Source organism: Scomber japonicus, chromosome 2 (assembly GCF_027409825.1).
Source record: "Scomber japonicus isolate fScoJap1 chromosome 2, fScoJap1.pri, whole genome shotgun sequence".
In the NCBI taxonomy this organism is placed as follows: domain Eukaryota; kingdom Metazoa; phylum Chordata; class Actinopteri; order Scombriformes; family Scombridae; genus Scomber; species Scomber japonicus.
The window spans coordinates 19,754,340-19,779,257 of record NC_070579.1 but is presented as its reverse complement, the minus strand read 5'-3'; the positions used below and the strand labels follow the sequence as shown (position 1 = coordinate 19,779,257).

The following is a 24,918-nucleotide window of genomic DNA, read 5'->3' as shown; positions in this document are numbered from 1 at the left end:
ACAGAAAAGACACCGTAATTACTGTTCTGTGTTTTTCTACACATCCAAAAGGTCAGCTGTTACACACACACACACGCACACACACACACACACACACACACACACACACACACACACAGTCCAGGTTCATAGAGTGAAGTTGTTTGGAGTGAAGCAGCCGTCATCCTGATAAATCCAGAGCTCCATCAGAGCTGTCTAAACATTTTTATTTCAGAAGTTAAAAGTTTAATCCTGTTTCCCCCGAAGAATTTTCTTTGTCTTGTCAAGTTTATAACTACAGTGTTTAGTTGTATGCATAGAAATGATTAGGCTACAATTACTAAAAGCAGCCTCTCTAATCTTTAAAGTAAAATGTTGAAAAAAAAAAGTTATACATCAAAACATCACACTATAAAGAAATCACCTGGGAAGCTTGCGATGGCTCAACTTAATTTAAAAAGCAGCACTGGTAGAGATGGAGAGTCCACAATATGTAGCTGTGTTGGTGTTGACTCTGGTGTGCTGCCAGAGACAGTTTTAATCAGCATGTGTCAACTGGGTTCATGTTTTTTCCCCCCACTCTACTAACTTTATGCTCAGAGTCAGTTTTTGCTGAACTGGCTTGCACATAACAAAAAGAAATGATTGCAACAACCAGAATTGGCATATAGGTCACCAGCCACCTTGGGATTGGGGTGCTGCACTTTGTTGTACTTCCCTATGATTGCCACTCTTACAACCCAGATTATGAAACAGTATGTCCTTCATTTAGCAGTGATGGTAGAAGATGGTGTTGAAGAAATGGGAATCAAAGTCCCTGAAAGCCAGCACAGCAACAAGAATTGTGTGGATGGTTGTGAAAGGCAGTGGTTTTAAAACATTTAATATCTCACCCTTCTCAACTCTTAGCAGTGACTCGCTTACATACTTCATCGCACTTTCGCAAAATTCAACACCAGCACGAGGTCAGAGGGGGCAGAACGGCATCGCAGCTTTGAAGTTGCTAATTTGGGCAAAGGTGTTTGAAGCTAGATAAGTATGAGAGAAGAAAAAAAATCCAATGCAACGTACAAGGTTGTAAGGTTCATCATCATTTATGAGTTTTTGTATGTTTTTGTGTTCTCAGTCTTCAGTTTATATTTACCTATCATCAGACAAATTGAAGGTAAACATGCTGGACTAAGCAGTTTGTTTCAGAGCTAATATTCACACACAGTATTAAGGGACAATTTAGAGTCTCCAGTCAATATAAACCACAGCGTGTAGCGTCAGACTGTGGGGAAAACAGAAGCACTGAAGTAAACCCAGTTGTTTAAGGGAGAGATATGGACATGGCACACAGGCCTGCAGTACTATACACCAAGCATCTGTGCTGCCCATCTGTGTGGTTATTCCATTAGAAAGTGTTTCCAAGCAATAATTCAGATGAGCAACAATGTAATTGCCTTAAGATGTTTTTATTTTATGTGCATATTTTAGTTGCTCTGGACCAAACCTGAGAAATAAAGGAGGAGTCTTATGATGGGTTCTCTACAAGGTTTCTAACATACAGCATAGTTATATGGCAAACTAATACTTTATAATTCCAGGAACTTCCAATCACTTGTTAAATTGTGTGCATTGTGTAAGTACAGTTAGTACGTATTAGTACCTTACACTTAAAAAGATTTGGGTGTTGTTTCATTATTGTTTGTTCATTAATGTTCAAGATCATGAATTGCATTACTTTTAACTGAATCTTTTATATTGCAAATTATGAAGTGTTATTTATTTATGTTTAAAACTGAAATGAGTTTTTTCATTTCCTCCTTCTAGTAAATAGAGAAAAAACATACAGACAGTAAAGAACTTTCTAATATTTGAATTATGCCAACACACAAAACAAGAAACCTAATTAACTCAGCAGGCTTAATATCTGCAGGCTGTGATGAATCCAGCAGTATTATTCTGCTTTCCATCACCTAAACCATTCACTGACCCACAGCATTCAGTCAATTTAGCACCTGTGAAATGGCAGGTAGCTGTATAGGTTGCATTCGTAGGTTTCATAATGTATACATGAGCGGGGCAGTGTGTGTTCAATATAATGCACCGATGCACTTTGTTAAGATAACTCATCCAATATAAAATGAGTCCACAGTGAATTTAGGCTGTAATATATCCATTATGAACACTTACTGAGTAGTAAGCTTGGTGATGTACAGAAGCTACGAGTGCAACCAGGTAGAAAGGGTTGTTGTTGGACTCAGACAAGGAGGCTTAATTTCCTGGAAGCAGTTCATACCACTGCAGAACTCAACTCACCTGGCTCCAGTATACAGTCTGGATCACACCTCTCAATTCCAACTACAAAGAATCCAAAGAGACAAACCTAAAAACAAGTCCTCTGCAGACAACACTACTTCTGCAGCAATCAAATACATACATTGATGATGATTATTTAATCATTTGCACTATAAATAAATTGTTGCTGAAAACAGTAAAATATACTCTACAGTGGTGCACCCTTTGGCTTTATTTCAACCGCTTGGATTTTTGTCTATATATCAGTATAACCCAGAGGAGTAGACGTGAATTGTTGTGCCATGCTTTATTTTCCAGAAAATCTTTAAAACTCTAGCAGATGGCCCGTTTTCCTCCCATGTAGATTGTGTTATTCTAATTCCTCTGAAACATCAACATCCTTCCCCAGAAGCCAGTTTCCTGGGGCAGTATTAAACAGTCATTAGATTTATTCCAAAAATAATGATGGGAACATAACAGTAAACAATGCTTGCTTCAACTGTACACAGAGAAAGCAGGGGTACATACATTTACAGTACAGCATATGCAATAACACAAAAAGCTTCTTTCTGCTAATATTAGGATTTTCTAATTACAACACTATGCAGAAGCAATAAACTGCCTATGTTACCTCCTAGATGTGTATGTTAAAAACTTCTAAACTTGCTCTATCAGTATTTGGATTTAATTTTGCTCAGAAAATAAAACTAATTGTGTGCCCTGTCTTCTTTTGCTCCTCTCATGCATCAGTCACACACAGTTGTACACAGCAGATGGTGGGACATCTAACAAATTACAACAACAGAAATATGACTCATGCTTTTCACCAAAACATATTGGTTGAACAGATCTGAGAGAAGTGAGATTTTATCCCCGTCAGAAAGTGTGGACAAAGGAGGATGCACAACTAAAAACACAAGTAATCTAAGCACATCCCCATATTGTTTAACGGTTGCCTAGCATTATATTCTTTGGATTTGTGTCAGATTACTTAGGCATCAGAGAGACTTATCTTCTTCTGCTTTTGTGGATGTGTTTTTCCTTTTTCCTTTTTCCAGTGCTGGCTGGGGTGATACTAACTCACCAAAACTGTTGCTCAGAAAACTCACAGATCATATTGTGTTTATTTTTCTAATTCTCTGGATAACAGCGATGTGATTAAGATGTGTGATGAAGTCAGGGTGTGCGTGTTTGGTTGCTCAAATGGAGTGTTATCTACTTTGTTTGGTAAACTATATGAAAATGGTTATGGGCTAATATCTAATGAACATCCAAAACAGAGTGTGTCAGTGTGTGATCCATATGTTTTGCACTTGAATTTGTTTGTGATATGAGATAGCAAAGTTCGACTATTCTATCAGACCGGTGGGGAATAGCTTTGTGCGAAATACCCCAATGAAAAAACACTGCATCTTTTTTTTTTTATGTGACTTAATTACAAATACATTGTATGACAATTAACCTTATGCGGTGTATTGGTAGCAGTAATGAAACGCTGTGATTTTCATGCTTAACTTGCAGTCTGCTGTCTTTCAGGTCCATTATAATGATGGCAGTGTTGCTATATTTTATTGAGATAGTTATGTCTCCTTTACTTTTCTCCTTAGGATAAACTGCTTCATTATTAGCATGGATTTTAACGGATGTTCAGTCCTTAAATTACCGATCAATGACATGAAGCATTATTTGTATAATATGGTAATCATGGATGTAACTTTCAAACATTTCCAGTTTACTTATGACACACCTACAAGAACTTAACGCTTATTGCCAGCTTCTTGACAAACTGCTTTCTGTTATTGTTTTGGTTACGTAATGTGTCAAGAATAATTTCAACCCTGTTGTCTGAGAAGTTACAGTGTCATATACCAGCAGACTCTGTTTATTACATTACAGTGGCACTCTGGTATTTTTCAAAGCACTGCTGTTTTCTCATCAGTGGCATGTTCCTCTGCCCAAAGCGTTTGCATCACTCCTGCTTTTCATCCTACAAATTACACTCTGCCTGGAAACTGTTCTTATTAGGACAGCTATCCAAAAAGAGAGGCTATCGGATCAAGTCAGTACCTAACTAGCTGGTTGCTAATGTAAGCTGTCTGAAATGTATGTCAGTTTGTATGCCTAGATGCTAGGCATATAAAGACTGACAGCTTTGCTGGTCAGTCTGACAGGCACAAAGACACAGTCCACTGTCAAATGCCATCAGCAAATTCCAAAATGACTTGAAGGGAGTTTCTTTCTCTGGGAGGCTCAACATAAATTAACCAGACACTGTTTAGAAGAGTGCATTTATCAGACAGTAGCCACAACGTTCACTCTATAAATATGTTTTGCACCACATTTTTTTGTAGCACAAATGTGAGCTTGTGAATGTATAATTTGTGATGTGCAAACATTTTCTAATAAATGCTTAGTGTGAGTGTTCAGGCTTTGCTAGATAAAAACACTGTAACAGCGTAGCCAGTCCCTCTCTCCTTTTTTACCCCTCAAACCAATATTTATATGATTGTGAAAGTGTCAGAACAGACAGAAATTACATTCATCATTCCCTGTGGTTTTGTGAAACTACTGTGCATGTTTGATTGATGAGTTGACAGGTAAGTAAGATCTGATTAATTGCCCCTCCCCAGATTTCCTTGTGGGGGATGAAAATCTAATGACACCAGCACAAGTGAAGTGCATTTTTTAAAAATTATGGAGGCCTGTGTGTTGCACTGTTCAGGTAATGTCGGTTGTAGTTTCATCCACAGTGCCAAGTTGCCAAATTTCCTATTGTTCATCCATCTTAACCCACTGTGTGTAGTATCAGGGGCCTCTGGCCCAGATCTGTCATTCTTATTCACATTCTTTTGTCCCTTCTGCCTCATTGACATTGCCAGTAGACTGGGCCAGTCCCAGCTGGCCCGTTCTAATATTGCTTACTGTAGAAACACATCCCCACAGTAACAACAGACTGCTACCCCCATGCCAGCTGTTTTGTCCTCACATTCACCTAATATAACCTCACTGAGCTTAAGGGTTTTAAAATTGTAATAAAAAATACTCAATGTTAAAGAGCAGCGGATTGTCTCAAAGAACTGTTCAATTGAGACTCATTTTGCAGAGCTCACTTATTTTTATTTATTATTTATAGGACTTCTGGTTTCTGTAAATATGATGCCCTTCAGAATGTAGTTGGATTAGCTGAGTAATAAGGTTATTTTGGTTAGGTTAGTTTTTATCTGGAACTTTTCTACTGATTTCCCATCCTTTTGTCTCCTTTCATTCCATTCTTTTTCTTATTATTTTTTTTTCTTATTGTGCAGTGCTACAATATAATGCAATGATTGTACCTGAGTAATTTCAAATAATCAGAATCCTGCTCAGACTCTGTTAAAGCATTGTGGACAAATCTGGGCCAGAAATGCAGCTGATAATCAGCTATACAAATGAAAAACAACTACACAATTCTCCTTGAATTAATGCAGCCTCACTCAATAAACTCCAGCTTTGGAGAGATATATTGTAATGGCACAGTTAATTAAGATGGTAAATAATGTAATCTTAAAGTGGGTAGCCAGTTGTTAATTTATGGTTTGCTGGAATTGTTGACTGTGCTTTGTTTTATTTAATGTCTAAACCTGTTGTGAGGACATCTAAGGAGTGGATTATTGAAGCTGTGGAGGACCTTCGTGCATTTTTGGACTGTAGCCTACTGACTGGGATGTTTTCAGGACTGCTACCAACAGTCTGGTTGAGTACACAGAGGCTGTGAGGACAGCTGTGTACCATCAGGCACACTCAGTTATGGTTGGAAAAGGAGGACATCTTTAGTAGTTGGGTCAAGGACCGATTTAACTAGAGTCTAAATGCAGGTATAGCAAGATGTTGAGAGATGCTAGACTCTGAGAAACTTCAACATCAGTTCTCAGAAAACAGCTCAGCTTCTGTCTGGAAGGGCCTGAGACAGATAACCAAACTGAAAGGCCCTCAGTCACACCTGGCCAACAATCTAAATGTGTTCTACTGAGACAAAAGGACAGTCCTGACACATTCCCCGTGCCTCCAGCTATCAACTTCAGCTCTGGTCAGCTCACAGACCCCCCTGACCTCTCCAACCACAACAATTACTCTCTCTATCCTGGTGAAGGAAGTTAACAGGTTGTTCAAGAGACAGAACCCTTGCAAATTAGCTGGACCAGAATTTGTCATTCCCTCCACCTTGAAGTGTTGTACTGCCAAGTTGCCTCCATTGTTCACAGATATCTTTAACATCTCACTGGACACATGCCACGTGCCTGCTTCAAATCCTCTACCATCATCCCCATGCCCAAACAAATAAGGTTCACTGAACTTAAACACTACAGAACCAGCATCCTAACCTCTCTGGTTTTGCTGCCTACCTCATAGATCAACTCCTGGACCCTCTGCAGTTTGCCTACAGGGCCAACAGGTCTGTGGATGATGCTGTAAATATGGCTCTTCACTTCATCCTCGAGCACCTGGACTCTGCAGGAACTTACACTGGAATCTTATTTGCGGACTTTACTTCTGCTTTTAACATAGTCATGCAGGCTCTTCTGCAGGACAAGCTCTCCCAGCTGCATGTGCCTGACTCCACCCACGGGTGGATCATCGACTTTCTGTCTGTCAGTAAGCAGCAGATAAAGTTTGGAAAACATGTCTCTGAATCCTGGACCATCGTCACTGGTTCCCCTCAAGGCTGTGTCATTTCCCCTCTACTTTTCTCTCTTTATGCAAACAGCTGCACCTCCAGTCACCAGTCAGTCAAACTCCTGAAGTTTGCAGACAACACTGCCCTCTTTGAGCTCAACAACTAGTGGGGATAAGACCCTCTACAGGGGGGAGATTGACCATCTGGTGACTTGATGCAGACAAATCAACTTGGAGGGCAGCACTGTAAAAACAGTGGAGGTGATTGTGGACTTCAGAAAGAACCAGCCTTACCCACCTCCATCACCCTGTGGGACTCACCAGTCCACATTGTGGAATCCCTCTGCTTCCTGGGTACCATCACCCAGGACCTCAAGTGGGAGCAGAACTGCTCCCTCAGCAAGAAGGCTCAGCAGAGGATGTACTTACTTTGGCAGCTGAAGAAGTTCACCCTGGTACACTAATACACTGCCATCATTGAGTCCACACCCCACCCCCCCACCCCCCATTACCATCTGGTACGCTGCTGCCACTCCCAAGGACAAGGGCAGACAGCAACATATCATTCGCTCTGCTGAGAGAGTGACTGGCTGCAACCTGGCGTGCCTCCAGGACCTGCACGCCTCTAGGACGCTGAGGCAAGCAGGAAAGATTAGGCCAACCCCTCCCACCCTAGATACTTTTTTGAACTTTTTTTAGAACTGAATTTGATTACTGTAAACAATTACCAGACATCCATGTGGTCAATAATATTGGTCTGAGCCACATTATATTTTGTAGAATTTTGCTGAAATATCTGGCAATTGAGTGTTGGCACAAACAAAATAATCCATAATAATCTCTATGCTTATTTAAATACATGACTTATGATATCACAGCTTTTTAACCCCCTGCCCAGGAGAGGAATTAAGCTCTGTTTTCATAACGGCCTCAGTTTATCCTGTACATATCATGGCCAAATTTGGGACAACATAATCACTTTGTTAATCTTTTAAATGAACATTATATTTCAACAAGTAGATGTCTCCGAACTCCATAACCTGGACCTGATGCCTGACTTGTTCTTTGCAGGGTTATGTATCTCACATTTACCATTGATTCTCACATTTATCTTGGTAATAATTAATTAGGCAATATCTTCTTAAAGTCACCTGTGCACCTGAATCACTTTGTCTCAGTTGAAGTGGACCTCGATGTCCACTCTATTTTATATCTCTTGCAAGTGTGACCATCAAAAAGAAGTTATACTGTAAATATATTTGAACAGTAGTACATTTATAGATTTTTTTTTCTCATTAGTTCATCAGCAGGATGTTTTAGGGTATGGAGTGACACTATGTTAATACTTGTGTAATCCAGTGCTACGTTTAAAGCAACTCCCTTCAGCCTTCAGTCTGTAGTCTGGGAGCGCATGGGGGGAAACTACTTACTGCCCCATGGTGTTGTATCATTAAACTCTCATCACCTTACTCAGTTCCTAGTAATCAAAATTGGGGAACTCTTGAGAAGCTGTAATATATATTTTCTGACAAACTGTAGTTCATACTGAATACTGTTACTCTGATGGTTTACTGTTGATATGACTCTGTTCCAATGGTAGCACACCTGCCAGTCCTGAGCGGACTCACACCACCTCTCTCCCTTGCACCCTTGCTTCACATGCTGCACTGAGTGCTACCAATGTAGTCGTTTAATGGTTACTTTTAACATGTTCTGTATTGTGTGGTCTGTATTTTGTATTATGTTGACTGAAACCATTTTGCCCACACGACTGATATGACATTTTCTGGTTGTTATCAAGACCTGCCCTCATCTGCTTTTCTTCAGTTGTTTTGTCTATTCAAATTAGAGCTGACACTGATTAATTATTGTGCCAGTTCATTCTAATTGCAAGTAGAAACAATGCCAACTCCACTCATGAAGTGAAGCCACATGGCACATTCTGCCTGGTTGTGTACTTTGTTACAATTGGTTAGATTTGTTATTATTATCATTATTATTATTTTATTTTTTATTGTGCTGTTAAGAGGTATGCAGCACCCTATATGAAGAGTGAATAATGTGACTGAAATTACCTCAGTTAGTCATAATGTCAGTTTTGATAACTTTTCAGTCAATTTCCTAGCCCTAACATGAACATTTATGCCTGTACACCGTGTACCAGAAAGTTATTTTAAGGTCTGTTAAACAGCAGAACACTACATTCAAACTTTGTGACCCTGTCCACCCTGTCCTTTTAGGAGGACATACTGTGCGATTTGTGTTTTTCGGTAACAAGCGCAAGCAAGATCAGGACAAGCTGCAGCGCATGATTAAGATGGCCAGCAGAGTCATTGGGTGCAATCAGATGTCGGCTGCTCAATTGTGTGAAGATCTGATTTTGAGCAAGGCTGAGCGAATCCTCAGTGACCCTACTCTTCCTTTACACAATAGATTCCAACAAAGTCATCGGGGTTGGGGAAGGATGCGTCAAAGGAAAATAAAAAGCACTAGATTTAGCAAGTAATTTGTCCCTTCGGCAATTAGACTATTAAATGGAAAACACAGTTGAAAACAAAGGACTTGATGGTGTATTTTATGAATATTTTGATTATTTTTCTAGTATACTTTATTGGCTGTGGTGTGTGTGTGTGTGTGTGTGTGTGGGGTGGGGTGTGAGTGTGTGTGAGGTGGGAGCTAATGAGTTGCTAGCTTGGGGAAGGAAGAAGCACATTTGTATATCTATCTATTTGTTTTTAATATCTGTATCTGCACTTTGACCACCTGAATTTCCCTCTTTCGGATAATAAAGTTGACTTTGAGTTTGATGTAAACTCTCTAACTGTTGTTTGTGTGTGTGTGTGTGTGTGTGTGTGTGTGAATGAGCCAAGCGCTTTTTACTGCAAAGCATTCTTTTAGGATTGATTTGCTTTTGTTTCCCACAGAGACCATGACGACCGCCACCTCCCCCATCTTGTTGAAATGGGACCCCAAGAGTCTTGAAATCCGCACCTTGACTGTGGAGAGGCTTCTTGAGCCCCTGGTCACACAGGTACTTCTTTTAACACATTGATTGATTGAGAAAGAGTTCCAAAGATGATGGTGTCAGTGGTAATGGACAAATACATAAAAGTCGCATGTTATACCTTTAGTATGAGGACAAAATGATATATTTTCTGGTTACTGCTTAACTGGATCACTTGTTACAAAGATGTTAAATTGTGTTGGGTTACAGCCAGGAACGTTGGCTCTTCGCCACTGACTTTATGTGGCTTCCAAGCTGAACAGATGGCTGAACATGACTTTGGTTACCCTGGCTTGTTGAGTCTGACAAGGGTTGGATATCATTTAGAGTTTGATTCAGATTGAATTTCAATCTGGTTTTGTCAGAGTCCTAGTTCAGATTATTGTCACATTATTTAAATAAAGTGTACTTTATTTCAGATGTATTGTGTACTGTGTTGTGGGCAGTCATTTTGGTTAAAAGTTCAGATAAATAGAATAGCCTTTATTCCCAGAGACAAACAGAATGTTATTATTCGAGCAATATATGCATGTTTGTTGCAAGGAATTATTTTCACACAGTGGTTACATTTTGACATGATATCACTTCTGTCTAGAGTGTATATAAGTGTTTAAAATATGGTCTACCCATGGATAATGATAATATTTGTAGGACTGACTGTATTGAGTTCAACTCAACAAGACTTTACAGTTGGTGGAGCCTTAATCAAATTACATAAAGGAGCACATTAACTACAGGATAGGTGAAGCATGCTCCTACAACTAGCTTGCATTGTCTATAATGTTTTCTGGCATGAGGTGTCATGTATGGTGTTCACACCATATCTCAAGCAACTTTTTTACTGTCTTTCGAGGTTTATTTTCATGCTGTGCTGACACTGTCTGCCTTTAAAGATGGAAGGAAGAACACACATTTAAAATTTAAAAAATGTTTTTCTTTTTTGGGAAAAAGTCAGTATGTATGTAACTCTATTCCCTTGAGAAAATCACTGGCAATAATTTTAACTGCTGGACATGATGTCACTGTCCCCATCTGGAGTAATACCAGAAGCAGGCACATCCTCAGTGATGGCACTGATGTAAATCACTGAGTGTACCAGCAGCCGCCTCCTGTGGTCTGATGTTCTTTGGCTGACTGCAGTGTACTTTTTGTGGAACATTTTTTAATCAAACCCCCTTCTTTTAACTTAATGCATGGTCACCTCAGTGCTGTGATGACAGTCATCCTCTCTGTGATTTCCATATGTCAGTTTTTGGTTGGAGCTGTAATGCTTTTACTGCTCCTGCAGAACAGGATGTTTTTAGTGACTATATGTATTAACTCAGCTTCGACATTTATTCTTTCACTTTCTTCAAGTTATTCTGTAATTCTGCTGTGTTGTCAGAGGTCTGGTATTGTGCATGCTGGCTCACTGTCTCTCTGTCATGGCTTATTGGGACACATGAATAGAACAAAACCATTGTTAATGTTATTAGTAACACCTTTGCTTTTCCTACTATGACAATTCAGAAAGCCTGAGCCCAGTCTCAGACTGACGACAAAAACTTTCACCGTGTCTGTGTAAATACAGAATCCAGAGAGAAATGTTAGAGCCATGCCACAGTTGTATGCAATTTCTCCTGACTCCTGACAGGCTGTTCCAACTATTGTGGGCCAAATCTAGAGATTGATAAAAATGTGATGACATTCTGAGTGCTGTTGCTGACTAAACCAAAGCCTTAACTATCCCTAATACTGCAGTTTGTCCCCTAACAATAACTATGGAAGTGACTGAAAAATCAGTTTGCTATCAATGTCTGTGATGTGTTTGGGTTACTAAAGTATTGTCCAGTACATTTAACTTAATCTCAATGTTCATTGAGGTTAATTGGATTTATAAACCAACAAAACTGTCCGGACTCCATTTTCCTTAATGTGAGTTGGAATTTTCACATTCTGATGCAAGAGTTGGCACAGTAACAGAAGAGGCCACTGCATCTTGCCCTCGTTTTTTCCAGAAACCCACTACAAAAATAAGCGGACTCATTATAATGGCTGAATTTACGTAGAGTCCAGGTAGGTCTGTATGTATCTGTAGAAAGACAGGCAACTACCTAATTTCTTCAATGTAAATAAATGAAGCTGCCTCATTACAAGTATGATTGACCCACTGATGGTTGTTTATATTGGATTCGGAAAGATCATTTTTCCCAAATCCTGGGATTCAGAATCCTGCCTGTTTACTCTTTGGTATGAGGGATTTCAACAGTTACCACCAATAATATTTTTGACCGGTTACGCATGTTGATCTGTTAATAAATTAATTTGCATACTAGAGTTTGGTATAGAATGTGTTACTTCACATTCATTCACAATGGTGCCGAATTTCAGATCGTTTGGGGAACTGAGAGAGAACGCAGCCCTGAAATAAGTTTTAAAAGCACACATTTACTAATAGAAGTGTCTCACACCGAGGCCACGACCCTGTCAGGAACACCACCCTGATAATACAACGAGGTGTGACCATTTTTCCAACCTGCATGGTGACTAGCAGCTAGTTAGCTTGGGTGAATGGTGCGAATATGAAGTTACATAGCTTACGGACTGTTAGCCAAGCATGCTAATCTTACAGTCTATGCAGGTGTTACATTATTAGGCCATTACCCAGTTGGTGTGCCAAATGATTGTCACCTGTATGCTGCAATTCATTGTGGTAAAGGGATTGAGCTAGTTTGCTACCTCAAACCTTGGTAGCCAATAAGAACTACTGTGACTAAATGCATTGAAAACACTTTGAAGTGAAGAAGGATGAGCTAAAAGTCAAGCTAACCACGGTAGACAAGCTAGCTCTAAACACCGACTGTTACATAGCACTCACACATGAAAGCTACGTCATAACTTTTCTTAAAAATGAACCAAATCGAAAGAAAAATCTACAGAATGTGACATCCCTATTTGGTGCCTAGAGAAGTATTGGTTGTAGACATTTTTCCAGCTTCACCTCTTACAGCAGCAATGCACAGTCCTTTTATTTCCTATTGCCAAGTTATGTTTGCTTACTGTCGGCAAAAAGACTGAAGATTAATAGTACAGGCAGACTGCGCATCGGGAGCACCAGGACAATTCCCGATGGCCTGATGGTCCTTCTGGCCTGACTTGAACAGTCAACTTCACCAGCAACAATATAGCAAGCGAAAATGAGCTGCCGGATGCCCGGACCAATCAAATCCACTTATCTGGAAAGGTGGAGCACAGTTGTTGACAACTCTCCACCATTGCCTGTCTGTGTCTCAGCTGTACACACTGAGGGCTCAGCTCCGCCCCCGCTGAGACAGAGGAGAGGAGCAGTTAACGTTAGTCTCTGCTGCAGTTTGCTGTCATTAATAGTCTTTACTTTTCATTTGATTAATTTTCCACATATACAGGGAGGACTGAAATAGGCCTACATATAGCTCTGTTTAATTTATTTCAGGAGCACATGAATGCTGTATTACTGTTTTAAACTTCCTTGGACATGGATAGCCTTGAGATACTTCAGCGAACAACACAATACAAAAAAGCTGTTGGGCAGATGATGAAATAAGGTTTAGGCTGTTTTTAAAATGAGAGATGAAAGTGCTGAACTCAACAATAAAAATCTTATCTTATTCTCATGATATAAAATGTCTTGGCAAGCTCTCGTTCCATAGAAGCCTATTCCTCTGTTTTAAAAGAGAATATATGATGGCATCAGTAAAGGATCTTCCACGCTGTGGTTTGGGGGGGGGGGGGGGGGGGGGTGGTAATATGTCTTTGATGTTATATGGCTCGAATCTAAATAAAGTCACAGATCATTGGTGTTACAGTTTTTCTTAGTCGCTTTGGTATATTTCTCAGATCAGAACTGATATTCTTGAAATATATTAAAGATATTCAACCTTCACATCATCTAGTCATTTGTGCAGATCATAAGCAATTTCACATTATTTTAAACAAATTGCAAATCGGCACATGCAAATTATTATAGACAATTGCCTGCTGTTTCCTACATTATTAATTGCTTATGTCATATTGATCAAATTATATTGTTCTGGTTTTCTGTTGAATAGTCTAACCCCTAAAACATCTAGGCATTAGTTCATTGCACAATTCATCATATGCAAAACAGTTCAGTCAGTTGTCATAACCTGTCAAGCCTATTTTCTATTAGACTTCTTTTTGCAAATGTGACTGAATTAATGAATTGCTCTCAGGTGAGTCTTGACTTTCACTAATGAGGGAGGATGTGTGAAGTTTTAGATCAAACAATGATCATCCAGTTCTCTAAAAAAGCTCAGAGGTGATTCTCATGAGCCTTCAGTTGGCAAGCACATAGAGACAGATCACAACACTATTATAATTTCTGACAATGGAAGAACAACAATGAAATGAACAAGGTCCGCAGCAGAGGAAGAGGAGAAAGTCTATATGGAGAAGGGCAGGGAGGCAAAACAGAGGAAGAGGGAGAAGAGGCAAAGGACACAGACACGATGAAATAAGGGTTACAGTTGTGGTCCATGTTCTCAGTCATAGCCTTACAATGGCCGAGACTAGTCCAAGGGGTGCAGCTGAATGTTGAGGGAACAACTCTGTCCTCAATCATTCAAACGTGTCGTAGATAGAACAGGTGTGTGATCCAACAATATGAACTGTACTGTATTGTAATGCTTTATATTACAGTATTCCAATTGTGTTTTACAATGTACAGTAAATATACTTTATACAGGTACATACTTGTGTTTACATTACTGTATTTTTCCAGCATAGGACTGCAGAACTCCCTCACAGGGGACACAAGAGTTTCAGTCATTGTCATCAACAGCGACCTTAGCCATAGTTAACATCAGAAAATACTTACAGTACACTGTTATATTGACAACATGGCTAAGCATTTTGATTATCTTGTTTGTAAACAATGCCACAAGGACTTGTCATTCAGATGGCACTGACATTGACTGTTCATTGATATAAATATTTACTTTTGAGAGATAGAAGTATGGATTTGGAGCAAGTTATGGGCTTTTGCAGCTAATCCACTGAGTAATGCTGTTTGTACAAATGGTTTGGAGAAATGTACATAGTGTTTTGTAAATGTTAAGGATGATTCAGGGAATGTACCAAAGGAACTAAAAGTCTGAGTTTCAACCCTTTTTGATATTGTAAAGTCATATAAATTGAGTATGAATTATGTTCCAAATCATATGAAGCTTGGATCTCAAGTACAAGCCTTGCATTGAATTTTCTTATTTTGTTTTTTTGTTTTCTTGTTATTGTCGAGGAAAAATTCTCCTCAGTGTAACAGATCTCATATCGATGTCAAATGGGCAACAGTAATAAAAACAGTTGGGAAGCTTTTTTGAATATGATCTGTGCAAGAAAACATCACTTGTTGGATTCACAAAAAGGAGCACAGAACGTGGCAGCATGTGGCCCTGCATATTTTCAATGGATGAACAGACGTTGCAACATAAGTGCAGATTCAGATTATCTTTGCAACAAAAACTTTACTGCATTGATTGATTATTCCTGGAACAACTTCCATTGTGCTTCTTTGCTCTCATGCGCAGAGTCAAGTTCATGGCAAGCCACCAAAATACCAAACAGTCAGGGGAGAAAATATTGTTTGCAGCCAAAGAAACTGTGTAATCATGGAAATAGAGACTTTCAGTAATTCCAGATGTGTTTACCAGTAAATAGGTGACGTGATTTTATTGTATCCAGACATATCCCTGTATTTATAACAAAGACATTACTGTTATTTTATAGACTTTTTAAGGTTGAGTAATTTTTGGACATAAGCTATCACCATCTGTCTTTGTATCCTGATACTGTGTAACTTCATGGGTTATGGGCTAATTTGCTTTAAGTGGATAATATTATAACTTCCAATGAACCACCATATTAGAAAAATACCCAGGGGTGCATTTTGTTTTAACTGGCATCATCACCAGTACTGGTGTCAACCATCTGAAAAAAAACATACTGAAATACATATTCCAATTTTAGAGTGGCTTTAGTGGAAATGATGTGCAGGTGGACAGTTTTGAAACCCAGATGGCTTCCATGTAGAGTTGCTCTGAGTGTATTTTGTGGTAGTATTGCCTGTCAGCCACACCCTGTTTGTTCTCATGAGTGGCCATCAGAGTGACAAGTAGGTAATTGCTTAATGTTAGGAGGATGAAAGGCTGATGAGCTTCCTTTCTGAACACAGTGATGATTATTAATTCCTATCTAGCAATGCCTGACTGCCCTAACAGCAAATTATGTATCTGACTGCCAAACTTTTTCTTTTTTTTGGAAAATGATGTGTGTCCCCCCCGTGACATCTTCATTTCTTTTTATTGAAATTGACTTTTGCTGCAGCGTTCTCAGGATGAATTCAGACAGCTTCATTCTCAGTGTGTAGATTCTCTAACATAATACTTATTGATTTAGCCAAATAACTAAGAGTTCTGTTGTCAGAATAGCCAATAAATAATAATTGATGGAACCTTTTATGATCTAATGGAAATTTACCAGCAGTTTCTTTTCAGTGACATTTAATTGAAATTGTGTGTTATGTGTGTCTGTCATTATTATTTGTAGTAAATGATCTGTACCTATATGCTGTCTTCCATCTAATTGCCACCTTTCTGATTTGATAGATATTGCAGTAAACAATCTACTCAATCATCATCTACTCTACCGCACAATATAAGTTATATGCTGCAACAAAGATGGTATTCTGGTCAAATACGCACACCAATGGGAATAAGCGCCATAGCCAACTATGGTAGTTCATCTTTTCCGCAATTGCGTTGGAAGTGTGGAGCATTTTCGGATATGAACGAGACACTGTGATTGTTTTTCCTGTCAATTTGGATGATTCAGTGTGCTTGGATAGAATAAAAGGTTGCCCCAGGAGGATAGACAAACAGGCTCACCCTGACATTGCATGAGATAGCAGGCTCATTTATCATGAACAAGCCTCTCTTACCACTGTTCCTGGTCCTGGGCAAGTCCATAGCTAATAATACTGAGGGCCATACTTTATCATTCTGTATGAAGTCGCTATGCCTCTGTTATAGTAAACATTTTTATACTGCAGGCGATAACAATATTTTTTGAAAGAATTATGGGGGAAGTACTGTAGCCTTGAGAGCCAGGTGGTAAAAAAAAAAGTTGGGCAGTTTTGATTAACTATATTCCACACTATAAGCACAGTATCTTGGTATGAAAACATGAGAACCAAAAAGAGGAACCAGCTGGCCAGAATGGTAAACATGGCTGTAAAAAGTGGCCAAGCTTTAATACAACCACAGAAAATGCTGAGAGATGATGATGCATATGAATATGAAACTGATCAAACTTTTTGACACGTTAAAATGTAATGCCCTCATTCTACATTGCAAGGCATAGTTCTTGACTTTTGTAAAATGGGGGTCAGCCGCTGAGTCATGTCATGCTTGCTGAATCATAAGTAAAGTGTTGCAGTGCTTGCTTTTATATGCATTTTATAATTATGAGGGATAAGTTCCACCATTATTTGCTCAACTAGTTTCTATCTGGCCAGTTCATTTAAAGACAAACATTTGGGTAATGACACTCATGTCCTTAAATACAGGGGAAAAGGGAATGTGGAATGAAGTCAGTGTTTAATTATGAGGACACAATTTAAGTCATTGTTACATCATTTAAAATGACTTGTGCACGTGATTGTAACCACATAGTTTACATTTTAGTTAAAAAGTATCAGTATAATTATTCCCAGAATAGACATTTTCTTAAAAACTGCTCATCACTGGACACAATAAACATTTTGTGAATTTGCCTTCAGACATTTGATATTCAATTTACAAAGGGACAAACTGTGGGTGTGTTACAGCCTCAAATTGACTCCATGTCAGTTAGTTATAGTCTACTGACTGATGATTCAACAAAGGTGAGCATTGTCATTCAGTGTATCTTGGTGCTTGTCCTGCTGATACAGTAGAATTAGATTTGCACTTCTGGTATATATGTGTATTGATCCCAGAACTAAGACTCACATCTTTTAGTATGTCTCCTGTAACTGTTTCACAGCAGGAACAATGAATGAGTTAAAAACAAAACAAAACCCTGCAACGTAAATATTCAGGGTGAGTGGTGTGTAGAGTCTTCATGCATGTCTATTTCACCAGATAAAAGACAGTTTCTCTTCTTTTCCCCTCTCTCTCTGTGTCTTCCAAACACACACTGAATATATTTTAATCATCTTATATCTGTGTATGTTTATTTAGTCATTACTTCCTCTTCTTGTTCACCCATTCCATTTCATTTTTACTTGTAATATACACAGAAGTAATGCTTTATTTGTGGTGTTTGTTTACTGGTCGTCCCTTTCGAGGAACAACTGACAAGGACCACTATAAATATCCTATTAAAACAACAAACAGGCAGCCAGCAGATAGTTTTTCTTCAGTTGAGTTGAGAGTTGCCTTCTTATTTCTTTAATATCAGGCCTCTTACAGTCCACCAGTTCATTTTAAGAACAGCTGTTTGGTACTTTAAGTGAACACAATGATAAATAAATAAACACCTGTGTAAAGAATACACTTTAACAAGAACATTTGGAGAAAAGAAGTCCAAAAGTCAACTTTCTTTAGCCAACTTAGCCAGACTTGTTTTGATTTATATTCCAGTTTAATGTTTATATTTAATAAATTATTTATCTCCTGGTCAGACATACATGGTAAACCATACACAAAAAGTGTTGGCCCTTACAGGGTTAAAACGGGTTAAAATGAGTACCACTTGTGTAAAACAAAGTGGATTTACCTCCTGATCTCTCCGCCCTAATTCCGCCTCTTGGAATGGATTTCCATCATTGGGGTGTTTTGGTTGTTGACGTGACATTCTTCCTCCATGTGACATAGAGAAGAGCCTCTCTGCTGTACTGTTCAGTTTGCCAGATCACAAAGAGCTACCTGATTATGGTTTCTTTCATCAGGGGGCTCTGAGTCCCCTGGTTGCTTTTCATACTTTTCACATGGATTCATTCATGGTGAGTACTCACTCCAGCCTTGTCAGTGCAACATGCTGCTCTTGATGAATGTTTGATCTCAAAGGTCATCTCTTATGTACTAGCTCAGTGTCTTAATAGAACTGGTACAGACATTGCTGATTCTGGTCCAACACTGTATGAACTTTTTCAAATGCATATACAGTATACTCTGACAATTCTGCATCCACTGTGGTTCTTTGGTTCTTTCTTATTGGCACATGGGTAAAGGTGAACACTGGCTTGATAATGAAGGCCTTTAGGATGAAGTCCTACTTTGAAGATAGACAGCAACTCAGGATGAAAGAGTGAGCCTATTTAACATGGTGAGTTAACAGATAAACAAGTGGAAGACACTGTTGGTGTTGCTGCTTGTTAGTATTCACATTTATCATTAATTAGTATCATTTGGGTGACATAGCAAAAAGTAAAGTTGTAGATGTATCCTTTTTTTTTTGTTTTATGAGTCATCAAGTTGAAAGCAATTGGCTTAGTAGCATATTTGACTTCAACCTCAGACAGCCTGGTAATAGACTAGCTGTGCACCTGAAGGGTAGAGTTGGCTGTCAGCAGTGGATGCTTTAACCCCCTTTTGTTTTTGTATGTCTTCCAAGTCAAGGTTGGCTATGAGTACTGGTTGGCACCTGACACACATACACGCACGCTGTAGTCAAGGGGCTTAACATAAAGGGAGGGGAGACGATGGCGGCAAGGGGATTAAGGCTTCATGCTGCATCACTGTCATAATCCATTAAGCTAGCGGAAAAGGAGGAAGCCTGGACCTCAAACAGACACTTTTTGGAGGCAAGAAGGGATGCTGTATTTCTCCTCAGAGTTTTCATTGAAACCACAGAGCAGTCTCTCTCAAAGTTAGGCAATTCTGGGCACTGCCACAGAAGATTAACTAAGTTTAGAGAGTAGACATAATTTTAGGAGTAAGATGACAGCTTGTTGACAACAGTAGCATCTTACTTTTCAGGAAAAACCAAAACAATTTAAAGAAATATGATTTTGTTTAATGGCTGGGGTTGTTTTTGAGGTATCTACTCTTGAAGCACGTCCATTTTTATTGTATTTTAAAATAATCCTCTGTCAGATTGCAGACAAGTCATATTCATATATTATAAAGTATTGTCTGGATATTGGAGGCATTAAAGACATGGGTCTAGCACTTCCTCAGCTTCATTTTGAAATGCAAAATACAGAAAAAAAGGGAAAAAAGTCTCACAGGATTTGGACATGTGAAGTTCTCAACTCTTTGTACTCTTTTCTATCCCTTGTTCGAATTTGGATGACAGTATTTCTAAGAGGCTTGGAGTCCTGTGAGAGGCAGTGATGTTCAAAGTCAGTGTGGAACCCCTGCTTCTTGGCATGCTACCCATCGGACATTTGCCATGTTACAGAAGGCAATCCTTCATTTAAGTTTAGAGGAGAAAACGTAAGTGAAGCGAAAGGCTGAAAAAATAATGACATCTTTTCAAGGCCAAAGAAATGATTAAATATAATTTGACAGCAGTGGGAAAACAACATCTTGAATAGTAATTGTTGAATTATGTTATTTTCCACAGTGACCTAACAGGTTTGATTTGGTCCTGAAGCAAGTTTGCAATAATGTGAATTCCATCCTAAACCATTATTTAAAAAAAAGGTTACTGATAATGAACTTCTGAGTTGGTCGTCCTGCCTCTCATTTCTTCTGACTCACACCTGCTCACTCTGACATTGTCAAGCCTTTTGTTGGCATTTTTTGTCATATGTGTTTTTTGACCAAACCGTTGAAAATATTTTTGATATATAGTAAATTCTCACAATCACGAATGCATGGACACTATGTTCTATAATGCACCTTGTGTATTAACGCCTGTAAATTGATTTGGTTTTGATGCTTGAAAATCTAAATATAATGACTGTAGTGACAAAGTATTAGGACTTTGGTTTCAATTTGACTTCACAAAGCTCATGTCTGTTATGCTCTTTTCTCTTGAATCTTGGAAACTACAAGTGAACACAACTGCATTGCGTTAAAAACCACTGTTGCTGTTTTGTCAAAACTGAATAGTGAATTAGACCCCAGCATGCAGCATGTATTTTTGCCTTTGCTATATTTTCTCATGGAATATAAATGCTTACAGTATATCAGTCTTGGTTACAATACCCTCATAATGAAAATATTGCAGTTGAATTGAAAATCAATGCAGTGTTGAGTCCATTTAGTTCAACACATACCTCCTTGAGGTCACATGCACACACAGGTACAACACATATTTACTTCTATGCTCCTGCACTTTTTGTATCTGTTGATTTAAGATGTTGTGTATCTCGTGACTACTTTCGCTCTCCTTCTTCTCCCTCCTGCATACACCGAACTCTCAACACACATAGAAACACACACACACACACACACACACACACACACACACACACACACTAATACATTGAAACTAATGGCTTGAGAATGGTAGTAGTTTATTTTTAGTTAACAGTAGTTTGATTAGGATGACAGCTGTGTCATTATGCAGAGTGCCCCTGTTAGCTTCTATCTTCTCATTACTGCTGCCAGTGCCTTGGGGTCAGTCCTGGATCTTGTGAAACACACTTTCATCTGTCTTCGGGCTGTATCTTCTGACACCTTGCTATGTCAGCATATGGTTTTCCCCAGGGTTCTGAACAGCAGCCATGCACAGATGCTGGTTGTCCGCTGCTTCTCTGCTTTTCTACCATAGAAAATACACCACACTAGAACAGATTGCATCAGAAACACAACCCATGGGTGTATCATCACTTTCAAGCACAAACTTCGTTAGACATGATATGTTCTCACTAAGACAAGTTACAAAAGTTATCTTATGAGACAGTATTGGAGGATAGATTATTCATCACTTGAGCTACTGAGGACCCTGTGCCACATACAGTTTCATAGTGTTGACAATCATAGTAAATGTAAGTGGACTGTACTTTTTCAATGAGTAATTATTTGACTAGGTACTAAAGGCTGGTCATAAATTGGTACAGTATCAGGTCTTGATCGGCCAGAACCATATTACCAGTAAGCTCCTAAGCATTCAGTTGCTCATAAAATGCACATTGTAAACACAATTCAAGAACTTTTGTACTGAATAGATTAATGACACATATCCCCAAAGACCCTATAAACATCTTTTGGTTCTGAAATCTTTGAATCTGAATTTCAGTTATAATCGATCATATCATCAGGCATTTAATACTGTTACTTACATTCTTTTGTTCTTTGTTTGGTTCACTCCTCTATCTCTCTTATTTATCTATTTTCAGTTACTAGTTTACTTTCATGGCTGCAATGTTCATTTTACTAATTTATATAGTGCACCATGTCAAAAGCACATATTCCTTCAGCAAGAAAAACAATGCCTTTTAAAATGAATTTTAAATACGCACTCATACAGAGTCACTCACACAGTCTGTTTGTACATGTATCATATTATAAATTGCCTGTCTCTAGGCCTGTGGGAGCAGCAGAGTAGAGTTACTGGTACAGGGTTTTCCTGGATTTGTTTGAGTCAGAGGTGGCAAAGTCTGAACAATAATGCATGGTGTGATGTGCAGTACAATTTTACAGATATTTGAATTTTATACCAAGATGGAGCAAAAAGATGAAAAAATGAAGTCTGTGATAAATGACGGTGATTGTGTAGGCCTTGGGAAGATATGTTTATCTCCTGATTCAATACCATAATGATACTTGCATGCTGATTCAGTATCAACTCTCCGTTGAATGTATAGAAAAGGGGGCTCTATTTTCAGTCTCTGTTTGGTTGTGCTAAACTGTTCACTGGTGTCCTCAGTCCACTGAAATACAATATGAAACATGAGTGGCAGATAAGATAAATGATATGCAGGCTTTTTATTTGAAAAAGTTAACTGCAATAATTAATAAATTAATTAATTTAAAAGCATCTTCCAGTCTCCTGCCTGTATGAGAATAACTAATTTAGTAGGAGGCAGAGTGCTCCGCTGTGTTAGGATTAATGTCCCCAGCAGTGGAGAGCAGCCTCTCTGCTGCATTGTTCACTCTGGGGAAAGTCATCGTTGTCCAAGACACTAATTGTGTGCAGGGTTGTTGAGGTGAGACAGACTGAGCACTGAGTGATTTTCTTCACCTCAGAGTTGGGTTAAGTGGTTAAATGCTACAGTGTGTGTTAGTCAGCCAGTCTTGTTTGTTACTGCTGATTGCTGCTCCGCGATGCTAACAATGGTCTCCAAGTGATATACAAAGTATTCACAATAGCCTATAGTTCATGTTCGTCTATGGGTCATGTTGCAACTACTGCCTTATTTATCAAGATGAATAACAAGATAACTCAAGTGTATGCATGCTGTGCTCTGTCTGTGTGCTGCACTGCCCTTGCAGTTGAGTTCTCCCTTCTTTGTTCCGTCACAAACATATCACAAACTGGAATTTTCAGCAAAGGCAGCAACCAGTAATACAAAGGTGGTTCCCCTTTGAGTTAGACAGGGAAGACCCTGTATTACAGTACTGTGTGCCTTGCAATGTCTGGCAATCTGTGAACCTGTGATTTATAGTGGTGTAGTCAGCTCCCCAATACAAACACACACACACTTACTGGTATACTAGTGCATTGGACTGAGAAGATGGTGACATAATGCCGCAGCCTGTGCTGTGAAGATGCTGAGCAGATCTACAGGCGGAATACAACTGATCCATTTTGGATCTTCAAAGCACTCTGACAGTGAGCCAGCAGGGGTCTTACCTCCCTTTTTCTGCTGTATGTGCGTAAGAGAGAGGCAGATAGGAAGAGGATGAAAGGGAACGAAGTAGACGGATAATCTTAGAGTCTGATTGTCTGCGTATTTGGCTGGAAGCTACATCAGCGCAGATGTAATCTAAATGAGTCTGGATAGCCAAAAATATGTCTGCCTGTTGTTTCTCTATCCATTATTTTATATGTATTTGTGCTTTTTAAATATTCTGTTTGGACTGTATTTCACCTTGACAATCATAGTTTCCCACTATGATCTATACACTGGGTGTATCTCATTTATACCATCATATTATTTCACACAATGGAAAATATCACAACAACAACTGCTAGACTGCTTTAGTCATACTTTCCAGAGTTTTGTATTTGCGGAGTTAGTTTTCACTATAAAACTATGGTTCCATGTTTGGGCAAATTCTGTTGGAACTTTCATCATCAGTTGTATTATTGTCGTAAATATATCATCTGTACACAGTAAAACATCATCATACTCACAAAAAACACTTTAATACCAAGTTGGCACTGCAGTCAGACCTAGACAGTTGATTGAGCAACTGTGGCTCAAGAGGTAGAGCTGTTTTTTTTAAATAGCGTGGTTGGCAGCTCGATCGCCAGCTCCTGTTGTTCCCGATGGCCAGGCGACCACCTTCTTCTGCTGTCATCACTGTGTTGTAAAGTGCTTTCTCCTATTAAATTTTAAATATAAGTGCAGTCTGTTTACATACGTGCTCTCTCCTGTGGTCACTTTCAACATCTTCTCACTTTACTGTACCTTAAACTTTCATGTGAATATGATTATATAACCAACTATTCTGGATGAAACACAATCTGAATTCAATCACGGACAGCAATCAGTGTGACGTTCCATTTTTGTCCAGACTTTGGTCCACCACTTTGGTTCAAATTGAAATATCTCAACAACTATTGGATGAATTATCATTAAGTTTTGTACAAACATTCATGATCTTCTGAGGATGAATACTATTGATGTTGTTGATTCCCTGACTTTTCCTTTAGGGCTACCAGCAACATTTTTTTTTTTAAACTTGACATCAAAATGGATTGGCACAAAATTTGGAACTTGTTCTGACAGTTTCAGAATTTGTGAGCATCTTTATTGTACTGCCCTTGCAGTGTGTATTCCTGTGCAAAGCTAGACAGCCAGTTAACATCCCATGAGTCCTCCAATAACGACACAAGGCCTGACTTTTCTTGTATTTTACTAA

The 24,918-nt window shown here is 38.9% G+C and overlaps 1 protein-coding gene across 1 annotated transcript in view; it reads left to right on the top strand.

Moving 5' to 3' along the window:
* ctnna2 (catenin (cadherin-associated protein), alpha 2) overlaps nt 1–24,918 on the top strand; it is a 327,549-nt gene that overhangs the window by 19,050 nt on the left and 283,581 nt on the right. The window contains exon 2 of the mRNA XM_053331022.1: nt 9,840–9,946. Coding sequence (XP_053186997.1) covers nt 9,845–9,946 — 102 coding nt within the window. The 5' untranslated portion in view covers nt 9,840–9,844. The remainder of the gene's footprint in view (nt 1–9,839; nt 9,947–24,918) is intronic.